The following is a 23,442-nucleotide window of genomic DNA, read 5'->3' as shown; positions in this document are numbered from 1 at the left end:
AAAATAATAAAAGTTCACGATAATCAAAATGTATGCTGATAAGTGCATGAGTAGATCATACCAAAAAAGAAGGTAGAGAGAAAAATAAGTATAAATTCAATAATTTAGGCCTACATAACCACAATGCAGAATTGCATACAGAACCAAAAGCTAACAGAATGATGCTACTTACCCTCTTTTAGTTGAGGTCATGCTTTTGCTCTTCATTTAGTATGTAGTAGTTTTATTTTAGAACCAAATTTAAAATGAGATTGTATGTCCTTTACAGTTAAATATTTAGAGATTTGACAAAATGGCATGATTTGTGAATATGAGGAAAAAACTGATTAACTTATATTTAAGATTTATGAAATTATTTTTAAAAGTAAACTATTTTATTACAGACATTGCCTCCTTTTGAAGCCAATGGAAAAATCTTGGATTATGAAGTGACTCTCACAAGATGGAAATCACGTTTACAAAATTACACAGTTAATGACACAAAGCTGACAGTAAATCTTACAAATGATCGCTATGTAGCAACCCTAACAGCAAGAAATCTTGTTGGCAAATCAGATGCAGCTGTTTTAACTATTCCTGCCTGTGACTTTCAAGGTTTGTGTCTGTGAGATGGAGACTGACTCTTGGATGGAAAAAAGGTGGTTAGGGATGGACAGGGCTCCCATAAAAAACACAAGTCATCTAAGACTATCTCCTCAGTATCAGGGATAATCACATTTTTATTTTTAAATTGTTTTAATTTTATAAATAATGATTCTTTTCCTTTTTTTTAGAGACTGGGTTTCGCCAGGTTGCTCAGGCTGATCTGGAACTCCTGAGCTCACGCGATCTCTCCCTGACCTCCCAAAGTGCTGGGATTATAGGCATAAGCCACTGCACATAACCAGTGACACATTTTTAGGAATCAGTCAACAGACAGATTTCTTCAGGATACAAGAAACATTTCCATCACGACATGCTCGCTTAAACTTTGCAGTAAGCTACTTAATTCATTTAAGCATATTCTGATTACTTACCTGGTTTTTAAAATATTATTTTCAGACTTTGGGAGCCTCATATACATATGACTGAAATATGTTTATCTGTAGCTTTATTTGTACTTTTCAAAGAAGAAAAATTGCAATTACAAACTTAGAAATACCAAACATTTGAAGAATTTAGGGGAGGCAAATTTTTTTTTTTTTTTGAGACAGAGTGCCACTCTGTTGCCTAGGCTGGAGTGCAGTGGCGTGATCTCAGCTCACTGCCGCCTCTGCCTCCTGGCTTCCAGCGATTCTTGTGCCTCAGCCTCCCACATAGCTGGAATTACAGGTGTGCACCATAACACCCAGCTAATTTTGCATTTTTAGTAGAGATAGGGTTTCATCATGTTGGCCAGGCTGATTTCAAACCCTGATCTCAAGTGATCCGCCCACCTCAGCCTCCCAAAGTGCTGGGATTACAGGCAGGAGCCACCACACCCGGTGGGGAAAGCAACATTTACATTTAAAAATTAATTGACTACTTTACCTGTAAGTTACAATAAAGTGCTTTTATGCAAGGAAATATATGCTACAAAAATTGATAAATCATGTTTTAGAAATGACTGTAAAATACGGAAATTTCAAATTTGTGAGTATTTATTATGTCAATATTCAAACTTTGTTTTAAAGCTACTCACCCTGTAATGGATCTTAAAGCGTTCCCCAAAGATAACATGCTTTGGGTAGAATGGACTGCTCCAAGGGAATCTGTAAAGAAATATGTACTTGAGTGGTGTGTGTTATCAGATAAATCACCCTGTATCACAGACTGGCAACAAGAAGATGGTACCGTGCATCGCACCTATTTAAGAGGTATACCTGGCTAGAAACATTTAAGTTGATATCCTTTTTCTAACTCTTTAGGCAGCTTTTTCTTTTGCTTATAGATGTTGTGGTCCGTTGAAAAGACTTCCAACTTATCATAGCCCCACTAGTTATTAAATGTGTGACTTTCAGCAATTCATACTTAACCTCTCTGAATTACAGAGTCTCTTTATGAACAGACTGGGGTTAATACTCATCTTCTGTTTGTACCCCAGTACAGTTTTATCATCAAGGGAAAACTCTTAAAACTATAGAGTATAGGGAAATACAAGAGTCGAACCTTTGCTGCAGATTAGTTGTATGTTCTCTGTACCTAACACCCTCATCTATCAGATAAGAAAATGGTTTCCTAGAGCATCTAGATGACTTGTTGAATGTCTTAGAGCCATCAGACAGAGGAAGCAGAACTAGAACTCAGATTTCCTTATGTCTTTCAATTGGAAGTACTAATGAAGGACAGAAGTAATGAATCATAGTGCTCCAGTCTGTGTGTTACAGTGCTGCTTAAGTGCTTTTAAAGTGATACAACAACTTTAAAGAGAAAACAAACTCAATATATGTTCTTTTATTGATAAAGAAGGATAATTAATACTTAGAATTCAGCTGTGAATAATATAGTTAATTAGAGAAAAGCCGTAAGCAGAGAGATTCCTGCCATAAAGTTTTTGAGCTTTAATCATAACACAAGCTGTTTGGACTTCATTAACCTATTATTAGTGTACAGTTTTAATGAGCTTGGTTGTCTGGTTTATTGACCCTATCAAATTAAAAACATTTGGAGCTTAGGGAAGAAACAGGCTGGAAATAACTATAGAAACTTAAAAAGTAAATAAATACAGGGTCTCAGTCCATTGCCCAGGCTGGAGTATGGTGGCGTGATCATGGCCCACTGCAGCCTTCGAAATCCCAGGCTGAAGTGATCGTCTGCCTCATCCTCTGGAGTATCTGGGACTACAGGCACATACTGCCACACTCAGTATTGCAGAGGCTGGTCTCCAACACCTGGCCTCAAGCAATCCTCTCACCTCAACCTCCCAAAGTGCTGGTATCACAGGCATGAGCCACTGCTCAGAGCCAATAGAAACTTTTTAAACAAGTGGCTGGGCACGGTGGCTTACACCTGTAATCTCAGTACTTTGGGAGGCTGATGTGGGTGGATCACCTGAAGTCAGGAGTTTGAGACCAACCTGACCAACATGGAGAAACTCCATCTCTACTAAAAATACAAAATTAGCTGGGCATGGTGGCGCATGCCTATAATCCCAGCTACTTGGGAGGCTGAGGCAGGAGAATTGCTTGAACCCAGGAGGCAGAGGTTGCAGTGAGCCAAGATAGCGCCATTGCACTCCAGCCTGGGCAATAAGAGTGAAACTCCATCTCAAAAAAAAAAAGCTAGCATAGGTTGTGGAGACATTAAGGTTGGGGTAGGTAGTCCTGTATAGCTCAGTAACCCTAAAAGCATCACTATTAGAATAGAGTATAAAAACCGTTCACTTCTTGGTAATATTGAATCATCAAAAGGTAAAATCACTTTAAGAAGGTAAAGGAACATGTGATTTCATGAGTAATAGTTAAGGAATGTACATTCTTGTTGAAGGTAAATTTCAATAAGACATTTTCTGATATATTCAGATAATATACTGTATAAAAAAGGAATTTTACTGGTGTATGCTAAAAAAGATAAAAATGAAGTTTGTTTTTGTTTTTGTTAAGTGATCCACCCACCTCAGCCTCCCAAAGTGCTGGGATTATAGATAGGAGCCACAGCCCCTGGCCAAGGAAGTTTTTCAGATACCTTTTTTCCAACTCACCCAACAAACTAGAGCCATTAGTGCTTTCCCCTAGGTCTTACTAGTTTATTCATCTTGCTCCTTAGGCAGTTCTCTCTCGTAGGTAAGAGGTAAGACATAAAAGTACCGGGTGCAGTGTTTCATGCCTGTAATTCCCAGCACTCTGGGAGGCCGAGGCGGGCAGATCACAAGGTCAGGAGTTCGAGACCAGCCTGGCCAAAATGGTGAAACCCCATCTCTACTAAAAATACAAAAATTAGCTGGGTGTGGTGGTGAGTGCCTGTAATCTCAGCTACTTGGGAGGCTGCAGTGCGAGACTACATCTCAAGAAAAAAAAAAAAAAGACATACAAAAATAGACTCTAAGATCGAGAGTAATTTGAGATCATTGTTTTATAAATTCTAAATGTAAATACCATCATTATTCTTAACAATATAATTTTTATTCACTGCATTGGCAATACTTTTACAGACTGTTGTACCCAGTTAAACTTGAATCCAGTACACAAAAGGCAATGCTTACTTAGAAAACTGCAGGGTTTTTTTTTTTTTTTTTGAGACGGCATTTCACTCTTGTTACCCAGGCTGGAGTGCAACGGTGCAATCTCAGCTCACCACAACCTCTGCCTCCTGGGTTCAAGCAATTCTCCTGCCTCAGCCTCCTGAGTAGCTGACACTACAGGCGTGCACCACCATACCCAGCTAATTTTTGTATTTTTAGTAGAGACGGGGTTTCACCATGTTGACCAGGATGGTCTCGATCTCTTGACCTCGTGATCCACCTGCCTCAGCCTCCCAAAGTGCTGGGATTATAGGCATGAGCCACCACGCCTGGCTGAAAACTGCAGTTTTAAAAGAAAATTAAGTGGTCATAATTATAATGTAAAAATAAATAATGGTATTAACTTTTTCATTATAGAAAAACATGCTTAATCTGGTATTCTTGTTTTAGGAAACTTAGCAGAGAGCAAATGCTATTTAATAACAGTTACTCCAGTATATGCTGATGGACCAGGAAGTCCTGAATCCATAAAGGCATACCTTAAACAAGCCCGTAAGTCCAAGCTCACTTTCTTTGGGGGGGAAAAAAAAAAGTTTAGGGGTTGTTGTTAATACAAACAAAACATTTTATCACTTTTAAATAAGGATATATCTCATTATGTTCAAATAATTTTATGATAAGGAAATTTTACTAAATTCCAAATGATTTTCAGTTAGCAAATGTGTTTATTCTCTTACAGCACCTTCCAAAGGACCTACTGTTCGGACAAAAAAAGTAGGGAAAAATGAAGCGGTCTTAGAGTGGGACCAACTTCCTGTTGATGTTCAGAATGGATTTATCAGAAATTACACTATATTTTATAGAACCATCATTGGAAATGAAACTGGTAATAAAACTGTATTAGTTATTTAGATCAGACATTTTTCCTTAAGCTTTTAGGTACTAATTTAAGTCTATTTTTGTTATGTTATACATCTTATTATAGTATATTGGTCTCAGGAGACACCTGAGAATGTGCCTTATAGTTGCTTTCATGGGTGTATTAAAAAACTACTGTGTTGTGCTTTAGAGCATAAAATTGTGTCAGAACATTAAAAAAGTTGTTTTCTGACAAAAATACTTTGCTTTGTTAATACTTCACATGCCAAATATAGCCCAGATAAGCAAAAGCATTGAATAGTTGAATGAAGCACAGTTCTTTATTTCTTCCAGCTGTGAATGTGGATTCTTCCCACACAGAATATACATTGTCCTCTTTGACTAGTGACACATTGTACATGGTTCGAATGGCAGCATACACAGATGAAGGTGGGAAGGATGGTCCAGAATTCACTTTTACTACACCAAAGTTTGGTAAGAAATAAAGAAGTTTGTTTTTTTCCTCTTTCAAACTTAGATTAAAATGAACTTGATCTCTGTGCTAAAATTGTGTTAAAAAGTATGTCTTTGGATTCATAATGATTTTCATATTATCTGGCTTTGGTTGTTTTTTTAAACTATAGAAAGTTTAGATGAAATACTAACTAGAATAACCAGCTTAGAGAAGAACATAAAAGACCTGATGGAGCTGAAAAACACAGCACGAGAACTTCACGAAGCATACACAAGTTTCAATAGCCAAATCAATCAAGCAGAAGAAAGGATATCAGAGATTGAAGATCAACTCAATAAAATAAAACGAGAAGGCAAGATTAGAGAAAAAAGAGTGAAAAGAAATGAACATAGCCTCCAAGAAACATGGGATTATGTGAAAAGACCAAATCTACGTTTGATCGGTGTACCCGAATGTGATGGGGAGAATGAAACCAAGCTGGAAAACACTCTTCAGGATATTATCCAAGACAACTTTCCCAACCTAGCAAGTCAGGCCAACATTCAGATTCAGGAAATACAGAGAACACCACAAAGATATTCCTCGAGAAGAACAACCCCAAGGCACGTAATTGTTAGATTCGTTAGGGTTGAAATGAAGGAAGAAATTCTAAGGGCAGCCAGAGAGAAAGGTCGGATTACCCACAAAGGGAAGCCCATCAGACTCACAGCAGATCTCTCAGCAGAAACCCTATAAGCCAGAAGAGAGTGGAGGCCAATATTCAGCATCCTTAAAGAAAAGAATTTTCAACCCAGAATTTCATATCCTGCCAAACTAAGCTTCATAAGTGAAGGAGAAATAAAACCCTTTATGGACAAGCAATTGTTGAGAGATTTCATCACCACCAGGCCTGCCTTACTAGAGCTCCTAAAGGAAGCACTAAACATGGAAAGGAACAACCACGACCAGCCACTGCAAAAACATACAAAGTGTAAAGACTATCAAGACAATGAAGAAACTGCATCAACTAACAGACAAAACAACCTGCTAACATCAAAATGGCAGGATCAAATTCACATGTAACAATATTAACCCTAAATGTAAGTGAGCTAAATGCCCCAAACAAAAGACATGGACTGGCAAACTGGATAAAGAGTCAAGACCCATCAGAGTGCTGTATTCAGGAGACCCATCTCATGTGCAAAGACACACATAGCCTCAAAATAAAGGGATGGAGGAAGATTTACCAAGCAAATGTAGGCAAAAAAAAAAAAAAAGCAGGGGTTGCAATCCTAGTCTCTGATAAAACAGACTAAACCAACAAAGATCAAAAGAGACAAGGGCATTACATAATGGTAAAGGGATCAATGCATCAAGAAGAGCTAACTATCCTAAATATATATGCATCTGATGCAGGAGCACCCAGATACATAAAGCAAGTTCTTAATGACCTGCAAAGAGACTTAGACTCCCACACAATAATAGTGGGAGATTTAAACACTCCATTGTCAATATTAGATCAGTTAGACAGAAAATTAACAAGGATATCCAGGACTTGAACTCAGATCTGGACCAAGCAGACCTAATAGACATCTACAGAACTCTCCACCTCAAATCCACAGAATATACATTCTTCCCCAGCACATCACACTTACTGTAAAATTGACCACATAATTGGAAGTAAATCACTCCTCAGCAAATGCAAAAGAAGGGAAATCAAACAAACAGTCTCTCAGACCACAGTGCAATCAAATTAGAACTCAGGATCAAAAAACTTGCTCAAAACTGCACAACTACGTGGAAACTGAACAACCTGCTCCTGAATGACTAATGGATAAATAATGAAATGAAGGCAGAAATAAAGATGTTCTTTGAAACCAATGAGAACGAAGACACAACATACCAGAATCTCTGGGACACATTTAAAGCGGTGTCTAGAGGGAAATTTATAGCACTAACTGCCCGCATGAGAAGCAAAGAAAGATCTAAAATCGACACCCTAATGTCACAATTAAAAGAACTAGAGAACCAAGATCAAACAAATTCAAAAGCTAGTAGAGGACAAGAAATAACTAAGATCAGAGCAGAACTGAAGGAAATAGAGACACAAATCCTTCAAAAAATCAGTAAATTCAGGAGCTGGTTTTTTGAAAAGATCGGCAAAATAGACTGCTAGCCAGACTAATGAAAAGAGAGAAGAATTGAATAGATGCAGTAAAAAATGACAAAGGGGATATCATCACTCTTACCAAAGAAATACAAACTGCCATCAGAGACTACTATAGACACCTCTATGCACATAAACCAGTAAATTTAGAAGAAATGGATAAATTCCTGGACGCTTACACCCTCCCAAGGCTAAACCAGGAAGAAGTTGAATCCCTGAGTAGACCAATAACAAGGTCTGAAGTTGAGGCAGCAATAGCCTACCAACCAAAGTAAGTCCAGGACCAGATGGGTTCACAGCCGAATTCTACTGGAGGTACAAAGAGGAGCTAGTACCACTCCTTCTGAAACTATTCCAAAAAATACAAAAAGAGGGAATCCTCCCTAACTCCTTTTTTGAGACCAACATCATCCTGATGCCAAAACCTGGCAGACAACTAAAAAAGAAAATTTCAGGCCAATGTCCATGACGAACATTGCTGCGAAAATCTTCAATAAAATACTGGCAAACCGAATCCAACGCACATCAAAATGCTTATCCATCACAATCAAGTTGGCTTCATCCCTGGGATGCAAGACTGGTTTAACATAAGTGAATCTATAAATGTAATTTATCACATAAACAGAACCAAAGACAGAAACTACACAATTATCTCAATAGATGCAGAGAAGGCCTTAGACAAAATTCAACAGCCCTTTATGCGGAAAACTCTCAATAAACTAGGTATTGATGGAACGTATCTCAAAATAAAAGCTATTTATGACAAACCCATAGACGGTATCATACTGAATGGGCAAAAACTGGAAAAGCATTCCCTTTGAAAAGTGGCACAAGACAAGGATGCCCTCTCTCACCACTCCTATTCAACACAGTATTGAAAGTTCTAGCCAGAGCAATCAGGCAAGATAAAGAAATAAGATATTCAGTTAGGAAGAGAGGAAGTCAAATTGTCTCTATTTGCAGATGACATGATTGTACATTTAAAAGACTCCATTGTCTCAGCCTAAAATCTCCTTAAGCTGATAAGCAGCTTCAGCAAGGTCTCAGGATACAAAATCAGTGTGCAAAAATCACAAGTATTCCTATACACCAAAAACAAGAGCGCCAAATCATGAGCGAACTCCTATTCACAATTGCTATGTAGAGAATAAAATACCTAGGAACACAACTAACAAGGGCTGTGAAGGACTTCTTCAAGGAGAACTATAAACCCCTGCTCAGGGAAATAGGAGAGGACACAAACAGATGGAAAAACAGTCCATGCTCATGGTTAGGAAAAATCAGTATTGTGAAAATGGCCATACCGCCCAAAGTAATTTACAGATTCAATGCTGTCCACATCATTGAATCTGTAAATGCTATTGACCTTCTTCATAGAACTGAAAGAAAAACCACCTTAAACTTCATATGGGACCAAAAAAGAGCCCGCCTAGCCAAGACAACCCTAAGCAAAAAGAACAAAGCTGGAGGCATCATGCTACCTGACTTTATACTATAAGGCTACAGTAATCAAAACAGCATGGTACTAGTACCAAAACAGAGATATAGACCAATGGAACAGAACAGAGGTCTTGAAAGTATTGCCACACACATCTACAACCATCTGATCTTTGAGAAACCTGACAAAAACAAGCAATGGGGAAAGTTGGGAAAACTGGCTAACCATGTGCAGAAAGCTGAAATTGGACTGCTTCCTTACACCTTATACAAAAATTAACTCCAGATGGATTAAAGATTTAAACATAAGACCTAACACCATAAAAACCCTAGAAGGAAACATAGGCAAAACCATTCAGGACATAGGCATAGGCAAGGACTCAATGACTAAAATACCAAAAGCAATGGCAACAAAAGCCAAAATAGATAAATGGGATCTAATTAAACTTAAGAGCTTCTGCACTGCAAAAGAAATAATCATTAGAGGAAACTGGCAACCAACAAAATGGGAAAAAATTTTTGTAAGCTACCCACCTGACAAAGGGCTAATATCCAGACTCTACAAAGAACTAAAACAAATCTACAAGAAAACAACTCCATCAAAAAGTAGGCAAAGGACATGAACAGACACTTTTCAAATGAAGACATTTATGTGGCCAACAAACAGAAAAAATGCTCATCATCACTGGTCATTAAAGAAATGCAAATCAAAACCACATTGACATACCATCTCACGCCAGTTAGAATGGGGATCATTAAAAAATCCAGAGACAACATGCTGGAGAGGATGTGGAGAAATAGGAACACTTTTACACTGTTGGTTGGAGTGTAAATTAGTGCAACCATTATGGAAGACAGTGTGGCGATTCCTCAAGGATCTAGAAATAGAAATACCATTTGACCCAGCAATCCCATTACTGGGTATATACTCAAAGGATTATAAATCGTTCTATTATAAAGACACATGCACACATATGTTCATTTTGGCAGTGTTTACAATAGCAAAGACTTGGAACTAACCCAAATGCCCATCAAGGATACACTGGATAAAGAAAATATGGCACATATACACTATGGAATACTATGCAGCCATAAAATAGGATGAGTTTCATGTCCTTTGCAGGAACATGGATGAATCTGGAAACCATCATTCTCAGCAAACAGAAAACCAAACACTGCATGTTCTCATAAGTGGGTCTTGAACAATGAGAACACATGGACACAGGGAGTTGAACATCACACATTGGGGTCTGTTGTGGGGGTGGGTGGCTAGGGGAGTGATAGCATGGGGTGGGGAGTTTGGGGAGGGATAACATTAGGAGAAATACCTAATGTGGGTGAAGAGGGGCAGGAGGCAGCAAACCACCATGGTGTGTGTATACCTATGTAACAATCCTGCAAGATCTGCACATGTACCTCAGAACTTAAAGTATAATAATTTAAAAAGTGGCACATATACACCATGGAATACTATGCAGCCATGAAAAAAGGATGAGTTCATGTCCTTTGCAGGGAGATGGATGAAACTGGAAACATTTTCAGCAAACACGAACAGAAAACCAAACACTGCATGTTCTCACTCATAAGTGGGTGTGTAACAGAACACATGGACACAGGGAGGGGAACATCACATACCAGGGCCTGTTGTGGGGTAGAGGGGCCAGGGAAGGGATAGCAGGGGGTGGGGGGATTGGAGAGGGATAACATTAGGAGAAATACCTAATGTAGATGACAGGGCATGGATGCAGCAAACCACCATGGCATGTGTATACCTATGTAACAATCCTGCATGATCTGCACATGTACCCCAGAACTTAAAAAGTGTTATTCCTCACCTTTTTGGTGTTTTATTAACTGCTTCTGACTAAATTCAGCTATACTCAAAATCCCAAGCGAATTTGTGTATCTTTCCAAGTGGGTTCATTTTTTTTCACTGGTTTGAGTATGGTGGTCTCTATCCTCAGATTACTTGAAGGACTAATCTAAAATTCACTTCATACTTCCCAATTAGTGTTTAACATACTGAAATCAGGGTTCCAACCCCACCCCTGCACTGAAACTTCTGTGGTATCACTCAGAAGACCTCTTGGTCATCATATCTACTGCATGCATTTTAGTTTTTATCTTTTTCCTACTTTTCATTTTTTTTTTTTTGGAGGCAGGGTCTTATTCTGTTGCCCAGGCTACAAGTGGAGTTCAGTAGCACGAACATGGCACACTGCAGCCTTGACCTCCTGGGCTCAAGTGATCCTCCTACCTCCAGTCTCTCAAGTAGCTGGGACCAGTGCCAGCACACCCAGCTAATTTTTTTATAGAAATGGCTGGTCTCGAACTCCTAGGTTCAAGTGATCCTCCCGCCTTGGTCTCCCTAAGTGCTGGGATTACAGATGTAAGCCACTGCCTCCAGCCTTTTCTTTCTTTCTTTCTTTCTTTTTATTCAAAGCCACTGCAAATCAATTTTTTATTTATTTTTTACTTTTTTTTTTGCCTCCAGCCTTTTCTATTCTTTTCAGCTTTTGACTCTGTTGGCCTTCCATCTGTCAAACTCCCTCCTCCCTTGGGTTTTCTAACCATACTTTTATTTTTCTACTAGCGCAGTTTCCTCATTCTCTGGTGTTTGCCTGTTCTCCTTTTTTTGCTCTACTTTTAAATGGTTTGTATTCCCCAGAGCTCTGTTCTTGACCCTATTTTCTTACTTGCCTATTCAAACTCTGTCCATGGCTTTCATCATCCTCTTTCCTTCCCAAATACATTTCCCCTCCCTCGTTCTGTTCCACAACCATCCAACTCTTAGCCAAAGCCAGAAATTTAGATGTGATTATAGTAAATGTTTTCATGTTTTTCCGCTTATGTAAGCTGAGTGTCGAGTCCTATTGATTGTGTGTACTCTTTCATCATCATGTTCTTCAACTGCAAGCTCCTTGTGCTAACTTAACTTTTCTCAGTGCATTGCCCTCAGTGAGGTCTTCACCTCGTTATCTGGCTGTTATCATTCTTTCTTGTTCCCACTGCATTTTGAATCATTATAGAAAATTGCCTTATTTTACCATAATTGTAACCCCCACCCCCAAGTGCCAACCCCTAGTGAATGATAAGTAGTAAGTTCCATGTGCCTTGTTGGTTGCTGAATGAGAAAATGAATGAGTGGTAAATTATAAAAGATCCTGAACTTTGTTGTTAGGGCCAGTAACGAATGTAGTTACTGTGACAACGTTTGTCCCATGTGGTGGCATGTTAACATATATTTAACATTATTTGAAATAAAACTTTATACCATGATCTTGAGAAAAATTAAAAAATAAAGGGCTGGGTGTGATGGCCCATGCCTGTAATCCCAGCACTTTGAGAGGCTGAGGCAGGCGGATCATGAGGTCAGGAGTTCGAGACCACCCTGGCCAACATGGTGAAACCCTATCTCTACTAAAAATACAAAAATTAGCCAGGCATGGTGGTGGGCACCTGTAATCCCAGCTACTCAGGAGGCCAAGGCAGGAGAATTACTTGAACATGGGAGACGGAGGTTGCAGTGAGCCGAGATTGTGCCACTGCACTCCAGCCTGGGTGACAGAGCAAGACTCCATCTCAAAATAAATTTTAAAAACGTATATTTTATATATTTCTGTGGAGACCAGCTACAGAGCTCTATGTGTATCCATACATGCACACATAAAACCCACATAAGTTTTTTGATTTTGAGACAGTCTTGTTCTGTCTCCCATGCTGAAGTGCAGTGGTGCAGTCATAGCTCACTGTAACCTCAAATTCCTGGGCTTGAGCGGTACTGCATCAGGTTCCCAAGTAGCTAGGATTACTGGTAGGCCCACCATGCCTAGCTAGTTTAAAATTTTTTTTTGGTAGAGATGGGAATCTCACTATGTTGCCTAGGCTGGTTTTGAACTCCTGGCCTCAGTCCTCCTGCCTTAGCTCCCCAGAGTGCTGGATTACAGGCATGAGCCACCATGCTCAGCCTAAAATTTTTTAAATATAAAAGTGTTTGGACTGCACAGTAAAATGTAGAAAGGAAGAAAAATGAATCCTAATCCTTTCCTCAAATATATTTGTGTATATATCCTTTTAGTCTTTTTTCTGTATATTTTTTTTCAAAAAAATTATTAGTATTACTTCATAACCTTTTTTTCAGTTCTCTATGGTCTCATGAATCCATTATGGCTTCTTGACATGGCATGAGTCTTGCCAACAAGGACCTTACAGCTTTGTTGAAGAAATTTTACATAAGTAAATCAAAAAAAGAACCAGTGGAGTATGTAGACAGTAAATAGAAGAGGCATTTAAATATATCAGTAGTGGGTAATTTTACCTTCAGAGGAGGTTTTATGGGGATAATACTTTAGCCTTGAGTTAAAATGTGGACAAATAGGAAGAAGGTGGCACCTTAGAGAGCAGCATGAGCAAAAAGGCCCAGGCTTGAAAACATAAAAGTAGCTGTTAATAAAGAAAAGTTTCTGCCTAAATTAGATTTGTCATTTTATATACATACACACATACATACACATATCAATATATGTACACACATAAATACATGTATATACACACATACACAGGTACATATGCTTAGTATTTAAGAATATTTGCCAACCCCTAGTTTATTCTCAAGCATTTATCTGAATTCTTGATTTCTACTGAGTTTCATAGGATGGTAGATACAAAGGGATGTGTGTGGTGGAAGGATAAAATTGAGTAGTATATGGCTGCAACATTACTTTCATACATTTTTCCTGTAAAAGACTAATTAAAATGCAAAATTAACCAGAAATAACCATCAGGAAAGTTTGTTTTAAAAATTAATATTGGAGATTTAAAAAATCTCCAATATTATCCCAATTAGATATTCATTTGATGAACAAGTCCTCTTTTAAATGAAGATGAGGATTTGTGTGGTATTTAGGAATCTTAGGCTTGGTTACTTGTTAGTTTACTCCTACTTGTGCCGCTCCTTGTGCCCATTGAGCATCTCCTAAATTTCTTAGCCCTGTATCAGATACATCATCTTTTTGGAAAATGGTAAATAACTCTTTAAAATTCTGAGAGTTGCATTTTTGTTTCTTTTAGAAGGTTAAATTTATAGTTCAATTATATTTTTACAGCTTTTCCATTTTACCCAGTATTAATTTGTTCTGACATAATTTCTCTGTTACACAGTATTAGAACTCAGAGATAAACTTTTACTAAGATTCTGCTGAATGCAGATCATAAATGTTACAAATGGTTATGTTTGAAAGCTCTAATACCCAATTTACTGATCATTTTTATCCCTCAACCAACATATATTTTATGCTGTGCGGCCAGGTTACTGCCTAAGACATAAATGGTTGGGATGTGATTGATTTACCAAGGAGAGAGGAGGGTAAAAAAACATCAAGTCTGAAGAGACTTTAAAAAAAAAAAGATTGTATTTTATCTTTTCAACAGTAAGTCTGGCTGAGAAATTGTATTATATCTCCTGAGTGCATGTGTCAACAATTATTTCTTATCATACCTCTTTTTTTATTTTTATTTTTTTTAGCTCAAGGAGAAATTGAAGCCATAGTCGTGCCTGTTTGCTTAGCATTCCTATTGACAACACTTCTGGGAGTGTTGTTCTGCTTTAATAAGCGAGACCTGTAAGTACCCTTATTTATAGTTTTGCATTTCCCTCCAGCTTTATTGAGCTGTAGTTTACATGAAATAAAATTTATCCATTTTAAGTGTACCGTTTGATGAATTTTTGTAATTGCGTACAGATGTATAACTACTGCTACAGTCACAATATAGAACATTTTTATCACCCTCGTAAAGCTTCCTTGTTCTCTTTTGTAATCTGTCCTCTCCTCAGCTCAACCCCAGGCAGTCACTGGTCTGCTTTTCTGTAACTGTAGTTTTGCCTTTTCTAGATTTTTTTTTTTTTGAGACAGAGTTTCACTCTTGTTGCCCAGGATGGAGCGCAATGGTACAATCTCAGCTCACAACCACCTCTGCCTCCCTGGTTCAAACTCCTACCTCAGCCTCCAGAGTAGCTGGGATTACAGGCACCTGCCACCACACCCAGCTAATTTTTTGTATTTTTAGTAGAGACACGGGTGTCACCATGTTGGCCAGGCTGGTCTCAAACTCCTGACCTCAGGTGATCCACCCGCATCAGCCTCCCAAAGTGCTGGGATTACAGGCGTGAGCCACCACACCCAGCCAAGAATTTTATATAAATACAATCAAATAGCATGTAATCTTTTGTGTATGTCTTTCACTTAACATGTTTTTGAGATTCATCCATGTTGTTGCATGTATTTCTTTTTTTTTTGGAGATGGATTCTCACTTTGTTCCTCAGGCTGGAGTACAGTGGCATGATCTTGGCTTACTACAACCTCTACCTCCTGAGTTCAGATGATTCTCCTGTCTCAGCCTCTTGAGTAGCTGGGATTACAGGTACCTCCTACCACGCCTGGCTAATTTTTGTGTTTTTATAGTAGAAATGGGGTTTCACCATGTTGGCCAGGCTGGTCTCAAACTCCTGACCTCAAGTGTTCCACCTGCCTCGGCCTCCCAAAGCGCTGGAATTACAGGCATGAGTCACGGCACCTGGGCTACTTTTTTCCTTTTTATTGCTGAACAGTCTTCTGTAGTATGGATATATCAAAACGTCTCTGTTACGGAAGTTTAGGTAATTTCTAATTTTTAGCTATTATGAATAATGTTGCTGTGAATATTCACATACAAAACTGTGAGCATTTTTTTTTTATCTTGAACAAATAACTAGGAGTGAGGGTGCTGGGTTGTATGGTAATGTTCATAAGTATATGGTAAGTATACGCTACACCGACCATCTTGCATTGCCACCAACGATGTTCTGTTATTACCAACACTTAGCACTGTCAGACTTCTTTCATTCTAGTGGGTGTGTAGTACTATCTCATGTTAATTGTCATTTTTCTGACGACTAGTAATGGATCTTTTCATGTGTGACTTACATATTTTCTTTTGTGATATGTCTATTGAAATCTTTCACCCATTTTCAAATTGGGTTAATTTGTTTATAATAGAGCTATAAGAGTGCTTTATATGTTCTGGTTACAACATTGTCAAATATGTTTTACAAACTTTTGTCCCAGTCTATGCTTTGCCTTTTTGTCTTAACTGTGGCTTTAGAAAAGCAGTTGTTTTTTTTTTATTTTTATGAAGTCTATCAGTTTTCCTGTGGTTCCTGAGTTTTGTGTCCCGTTTAATAAGTCTCTACCAAACCCAGTGTGAAAATATTTTCTCATGTTTTCTTCCAGAAGTTCAGTAGTTTCAGCTCTTATATCTATGATTCATTTCAAGTTATTTTTGTGCATGGTGTGAGGTCAGGGTCAAGGTTGATTTTGTTCCTACAGATATCTAATTCCATTGTCATTTATTTTGAAAAGACTGTCTTTCCCCCCATTGAATTGCTTTGGTACTTTTGCCAAAAGCAATTGTCCTTATAAGTCTATATCTATTTCCACACTCAATTCTTTTTCATCAATGTATATATATCTGTTCTTATGCCAGTACCACACTGCTTGATTAGTATAGCTGTATAGTAAATTTTGAAAATAGGTAGAATTCTTCCAGTATATTTAAAAAAAAGTTATTTTGTCTAGGTTCTTTGCCTTTTCATACATGTTTTAATTCAGCTTATCAATTTTTTTTTTTAATCTGTAATTTTAATTGGGATTTTATTGAATCTGTAGGTCAGATTTTATTGAATATATAGGGGAGAACTGCAGTCTTAACACTATTGAGTCTTTGAATCTGTGAACCGGGTTTATTTATTTGAGTTTTAGTTTACTTTTGCAGTGTTGTATAGTTTTCAGTGGACAGGCCTTATATAGCTTTTGTTAAATTCATAACAAAAGGTATTTTTTTTGTTATTATAAATGGAAGGTGTAAAAAATATTTTCTAATTCTTATATAGGAATGCAATAGATTTTTAAAAATATACTAAGACTTTGATAAATTCATTTATTAGTAGCTTTTGTGATTCCTTAGAATTTTCTACATACACAATCATGCTTCTTGCGAGTAATTATAGTTGGTCTAATCTTTATGCTTTTAGTTTTTTTTTTTTTTTTTGTCTTAATGCACTGGCTAAGACCTCCAGTACAATGTTGACCAGAAGGGATAAGGGCATTGCATTGTTCCTAATTTTAGATGGGAAAATATTTAGTCTTTCGCCATCACACGTGATGTTAGCTGTAGGTTGAAGTTTTTGCTTTGTGGGTTTTTTTTTCCCCTTTACTATTTCCAGGAGGAAGTTTTTATTTCTGTTTTGCTTTGCTAGCAATTTTTATCATGAATGCATGTCACAATTTGGTTAAATGCTTTTTCTGAATCTATTGAGATGATCATATGGTTTTTCTCTTTCCTTCCATGGGTATAGTGAATTTTATTTTCATATACCATCCTTGCATTCCTTGGATTTTGCTGCATTCAGTTTAATAATGTTTTCATCTGTGTTCATGAGTGATGTTTTGTGTGCGATGTCTGTCTGGTTTTAAAATCAGGATAATACTGGCCTCATAAAATGAATGGGAACATGTTACCTCCTCTATTTTCTGGAAGAGTTTGTATAGTATAAGTACTGTTTCCTTTTGCCCAGAGTTTTGTGGGAAAGTTTTTAATTAAAAATTCAATTTATTTCTAAATATATCACAGCTTTCTTTTTCTTCTATTTTGGTAATTTGTGTCTTTCAAGGAATGCATTCATGGGTTTGTCTAGGTTGTCAGCTTTACTGCTTTTTATATTACGTCCAAATGTCATAGATACTTCCTAAAGAGAGTCAGTCTGGTAGGATCTTACTCTTTTACCAGAAGCATCATTCTCAGTGGTCACTTTTTTAAATTTGATTTTTATATTTGAACTTATTCTCGAGATTACTCATTTTCTCTGCACTTATGAACCTCTGACTTTGAGCTAGGAACTGTATTAACTATAAGGAAAACATATTTCAGTAGGTTTTTGAGTATATGGATATGTTAAATGAATTTTAAATATTGTTAGGCTTTTTTTATTAAAAATAATTTGGTATCAGTGGGAACATTAATTTGTTATATAGAGTCTTTTAATTGGAATACCACAACATGTGGCCTGGATAAAGATTCTAAGTGGTTTTAATTGCAGAATTCTGAGAGGTTTTTAAAAAACTGAACACTGATTATTAAATTTAGCCTTGTTATTCATTATGAATACATTACAATCCATATGCATTTTCAACAGCATTTTTCTGTTGGTTACAAGAAAAATTTTTGTTTGGGGTAGAGTACGTATTTTTGTTCATTTAGGTAATTGTTTTGGTTGGTAAGAGTCTTTGATGAACATGTTTAGAAATAGGGGCTATTCATTGTTTATTACATGTGGTTTTACATAGGTCATTTTTCTTTTCTCTTCAGAATTAAAAAACACATCTGGCCTAATGTTCCAGATCCTTCAAAGAGTCATATTGCCCAGTGGTCACCTCACACTCCTCCAAGGGTAAGAGAAAATGCTTTTGAGTTGTTTATAATATACAGACGTGTTAGTATATATATTGAGTATCTACAAATGTACCAAAAGATATTCAAGCTGAATCAAAAAGTAAATGAAAATAGTACATAAATGAAAATTTTAATCAAAATATGTACGACACATTTTAGACATTTATCACCATCATAGCATATTTGTTCTGATGTTTTAAATTCTGTTTAGTAAACATCATAGATGTTTAGTTGAACTTGCAAGCTGTAAACTTAAGGTGCTAAAACTGCTATGTGATGCTATCTCAAAGCAAGCATTTTGGATTGAATATTACAACTAAGTTCAAAGGTCTATCATTTTAACACTGATGAAATGACCTCTGGGAACCTACGCTAAACTCTGGATTTTAAATATGCCCCAAAGGGGAAGTTGTTTGTATTTGTTATCCTCCGATAGTCCTTTAAGTTTATATTAACAGATTAAAATGTGTTGTGTATTTTTATATTCCACAAAATCTCCATCCTTCAGGTTTGATTTTCTTAACATTTTATAGTTTTCTGTCCAGTTAATCCTAGGCTGCCTAGTCTAGGCATGAAATTAAATTAAATACTATTTGTAGACCATTAGCTTATCAAAATGTAACACCAACAATATTGATTTAGACTACTTAGACTCATTTTACAGTATCTGCATTTTGGGTGGTTGACATTGACCTAGTGACATAATACAGGTCATTTCTGTACCACTGAAAATTACTGGGAAGTTTCAGAGATGCATTAGCTCTGTGGTTTAACAAATATTTGCCATATACATATGAGAGTTTCTAAATGAACATATCCCATAAATAATAAATTTTCTCTCTTTCTTAGCACAATTTTAATTCAAAAGATCAAATGTATTCAGATGGCAATTTCACTGATGTAAGTGTTGTGGAAATAGAAGCGAATGACAAAAAGCCTTTTCCAGAAGATCTGAAATCACTGGACCTATTCAAAAAGGAAAAAATTAATACCGAAGGACACAGCAGTGGTATTGGGGGGTCTTCATGCATGTCATCTTCTAGGCCAAGCATTTCTAGCAGTGATGAAAATGAGTCTTCACAAAACACTTCGAGCACTGTCCAGTATTCTACTGTGGTACACAGTGGCTACAGACACCAAGTTCCATCAGTCCAAGTATTCTCAAGATCCGAGTCCACCCAGCCCTTGTTAGATTCAGAGGAGCGGCCAGAAGATCTTCAATTAGTAGATCATGTAGATGGTGGTGATGGCATTTTGCCCAGGCAACAGTACTTCAAACAGAACTGCAGTCAGCATGAATCCAGTCCAGATATTTCACATTTTGAAAGGTCAAAGCAAGTTTCATCAGTCAATGAGGAAGATTTTGTCAGACTTAAACAACAGATTTCAGATCATATTTCACAATCCTGTGGATCTGGGCAAATGAGAATGTTTCAGGAAGTTTCTGCAGCAGATGCTTTTGGTCCAGGTACTGAGGGACAAGTAGAAAGATTTGAAACAGTTGGGATGGAGGCTGCGATTGATGAAGGAATGCCTAAAAGTTACTTACCACAGACTGTACGGCAAGGCGGCTACATGCCTCAGTGAAGGAGTAGCGGTTCCTGTTACACTTCAGCAGTACCTGTAAGAGTAAAGCTAAAATTATTTTATCATCTGTGAATTCAGATTTTAAAAAGTCTTCACTCTGTGAAAATGATCATTTGCCCTTAAGGACAAAAATGAACTGAACTTTTACATGAGCTATTTCCATTCCAGAATATCTGGGATTCTACTTTAAGCACTACATAAACTGACTTTATCCTCAGACTAGCTAAATAATTTTGTGCTGTTTCAGGATGTTTGCACTGAAGAAAAATAGAAAGCTTACCTGAAATTTATAAAGTAAAACTTTTTGTTTTGCTACATAGAAAACAGAAGGTATTTAAATAAGAAGCAGGAATATGCTTAGTGAGCACAGCTATACTGATTTTGATTAGAATAGTCATCAAAGTGGCTTAGGGACAGTTAATATAAAAGATTAGAGGAGCAAGGTCTAGATCATCTACTTCAGCTAAAGTAACTTAAAAAGAGGTCCGTAGGCCAAAACTATATGAGCCCTATTTTCATAATCTGACAAAAAAAAAAAGTAGTAGTCTCTCGTGTGTATCAATGTACACAATATTCTGTAGGTCCCTTTCATTGGTTGGTAGTGATGCTGCCAGTTATTACTGGAGAAAAGGAATTCTAGAGCTTTAACTTGGCAGATTACATTTTTTATTCAATAATTAGTAATATCTCACTAGTTTTCAAAAATTTGCTTATTATTGACAACTTCTTTAAATATCCATTTTACAAACTCAACAGAGTGCCATGACAAGAGCTAAGGGTCCCCCAAACTATCTCAAGCATTTAAAAAATTGCCATTTTTAAAGGCTTAAATTGTTAATGTTTATATATAAACATCATTGACCTTTCTTAAGTCTTCAGAGAATTGGGTAGATGAAGTACTTTATTTAGCATATATCTTTAGCTTAAATTGTGTTTTGAGTATTTTTTAATTAATTTTTAAGTAGGCAAAGATTAAATTTTTTTTTAGTAAATGTTTGAAGCAAACTAAGAACTTGAGCAATGTTTACCACAACAGAACCCCCAAAAATGTACATCTTGATCTTAGCAAATATCCTTATTGTAGAGAGACTTAATAAAGAGGTGGTATTTTAATATCTGCAGTTCTGAGGTAGGGTGGAACTTAATTCTGCATTGTGATTTAGGCATTTTTTAAACCTTTTTTCTTCAGGGGAGAAGTGGCCCAGGCCTTGAGTTTACTGCTGAAGCCACTAGTGTACTTAAGCTGTCCCCTAATCACCATATGTGACATGAAGGCCAAGGCTAACTACAGGGGCTAAGAAAGTAAGAGGAAATTAACAAGCGTTATTAGTGATTGACTACTGCTATCAAGTGAATTTAGAGGAAACAGGTTTTTCAGCCATATTTAAGTTACAAAAACCAGGCAGGCTTAGAATAGTTTCTAGAGGTTATTGGAGAATAAAAAGCTAAGAAAACTTGGTATACATTTATAATTGAAATATAATTACACTTTTTACTCTCAGAATATTATTCACATTAGACTTCCTGTTTATCTTTTATATTCTTACATTTATATAATGCCTGATCGTTTCAAAGTTCTTTCACATATATGATCTTCTTTATGAAATAAAGTAGATGCTTTATTCTGATATATCCAGTTTCCCACTTCAGGCAAAAGTAGATTAATAGAATGACGAATTCAAAGTAGATGAGGAAAATCAGGCACAGAGAAGTATAGGGATAGAGAGACCCAAATTCACACAAAAAGATAATGGCATCGCCACCGTTTAAATTGATCATCAAAGGCTGGGCTGGATTTGTCTTGCTATGTGTGTCAGGAAATATATACCTTTTCCATTTTCTTAAAATAAGTCACATGATTGTAATGTTCAGCTGCAACTTTTCTCATAACACAGTGTCATGAAGAATATTGTAGTGTGAAGTTTGTACATTTCAGGGTCAGTTATACAGTGTGAACTCATGATCCAAGGAAATGAGAACGGAGGATCATTGAAGGCCATGATAGAAACAAATTTGCATGTTGAAGTCTGTATAAAACATGGTACAGTGAGTGAATGCCCCCATCCCCAAAAGCACTTTATATATATTAAATGGATATATGATTACTGTGCAAAAATTCATTCTGGAAATGAATATATATTTTAGCACTAATTGTAATGTACATTTTCTGCCCTAAGGAGAAAATAAATCATAAAACTTGTTTCACATTCAAAATTACTTTCCCGAGCATGTCTTAGAATAATCTATGTGTTGATGCATGTCAATTGTATTTTAGGTAGGCAAATCTGGTTTATTGATGTAAAAACTAGTCTAATAAAGTTAGTGGCTTTATCCCTTTAAATCTTCAGTGTCTAAAGTGTTGTTTAAAGTAATACTACTAGCACATCAGAAAACCTTTTGTGGACAAAACTAGTTCACTTACTGCTTCTGCAGTTGCTCCCTTTAGGGTTTAAAAAAAAGGACCCAAATGTCACATGTATTGATGATATTATAATTGATGATATTATAATGTCAGTTACTAGTGTCTGTGGTATCCCACCCTCATCTCTCAAAGGGATAATACTGAATAATTACTAGAAAACTTACTTAAAACTTCACACTTTGTACCATTAAAACCTAAAATTTTAATACTATCATCTTTTTTTAGTATGGATTAATCAGTACTCGGGAATTGAGTAACAGCAGGGGAAAAAAGCAATATGTTTTATGTTAATATCTCTTCTCTACCTGATTGTTCATTTAATTTCAGCCTTATTCCTTGATAAGGGATTTTACCACATGAAGTCATCTAATGACCCTAGCTGTTAATGTGAAGTTAAAGATTAGTTAAGTATACTTATAAAACATTTATTAAAGCTCATATTTAAAGTAGAGCATCTAGTTTGAAAAATGGAAATCAGACAATTAAAAATGTCTTTTTTCTACCCACTTAACTAGTTAAAACCATGGCATGTAAATGTAGAAGTAGAATAATCGTATAGAATTCCCTAAAATATTTCTGTTTACTGACATATTAATCAAGTAAATCAAGCAGGAGAGATTGTCCTTCATTCTATTGTAGTCCACGTCATTCTAATTTTGCTCAGTTGTTATTAAGAACATATTCCTAAACCATACACTTCTGTTTCAGTGGAGTTTTATTTTGTTGAAATGAGTAAAATATCAAAGTTATAAGCTACATAAGACAAAAGCTCAATTGTTTAAAAAAATTTACTGGGATATCCTATTATAGGTATTGTTAGATTATATTACTCAGATAAGATTACTTTCTAAAAAAATGTTTGTACTTTACTGTAAATTAAAAGAATATGGAA

At 36.5% G+C, this 23,442-nt stretch overlaps 1 protein-coding gene across 2 annotated transcripts in view; it reads left to right on the top strand.

The window, feature by feature from the left end:
• The window catches only part of IL6ST (interleukin 6 cytokine family signal transducer), a 57,952-nt gene extending 35,483 nt beyond the window's left edge, over positions 1–22,469 (top strand). For both annotated transcript variants that reach the window (XM_012457293.3, XM_064375987.1), the window contains 8 exons: positions 384–594; positions 1,653–1,835; positions 4,589–4,690; positions 4,878–5,024; positions 5,351–5,491; positions 14,579–14,675; positions 18,458–18,539; positions 19,391–22,469. In XM_012457293.3, coding sequence (XP_012312716.1) covers positions 384–594; positions 1,653–1,835; positions 4,589–4,690; positions 4,878–5,024; positions 5,351–5,491; positions 14,579–14,675; positions 18,458–18,539; positions 19,391–20,128 — 1,701 coding nt within the window. In that variant the 3' untranslated portion in view covers positions 20,129–22,469. The remainder of the gene's footprint in view (positions 1–383; positions 595–1,652; positions 1,836–4,588; positions 4,691–4,877; positions 5,025–5,350; positions 5,492–14,578; positions 14,676–18,457; positions 18,540–19,390) is intronic.
• The last annotated feature ends 973 nt before the right edge of the window (positions 22,470–23,442 follow it).

Source organism: Aotus nancymaae, unplaced genomic scaffold (genome assembly GCF_030222135.1).
Source record: "Aotus nancymaae isolate 86718 unplaced genomic scaffold, 86718_ANA_hifiasm-v0.15.2.pri h1tg000014l, whole genome shotgun sequence".
Lineage (NCBI taxonomy): Eukaryota > Metazoa > Chordata > Mammalia > Primates > Aotidae > Aotus > Aotus nancymaae.
Note: the sequence above shows the minus strand (reverse complement) of the source record. Positions and strands in the feature narration are given on the sequence as shown.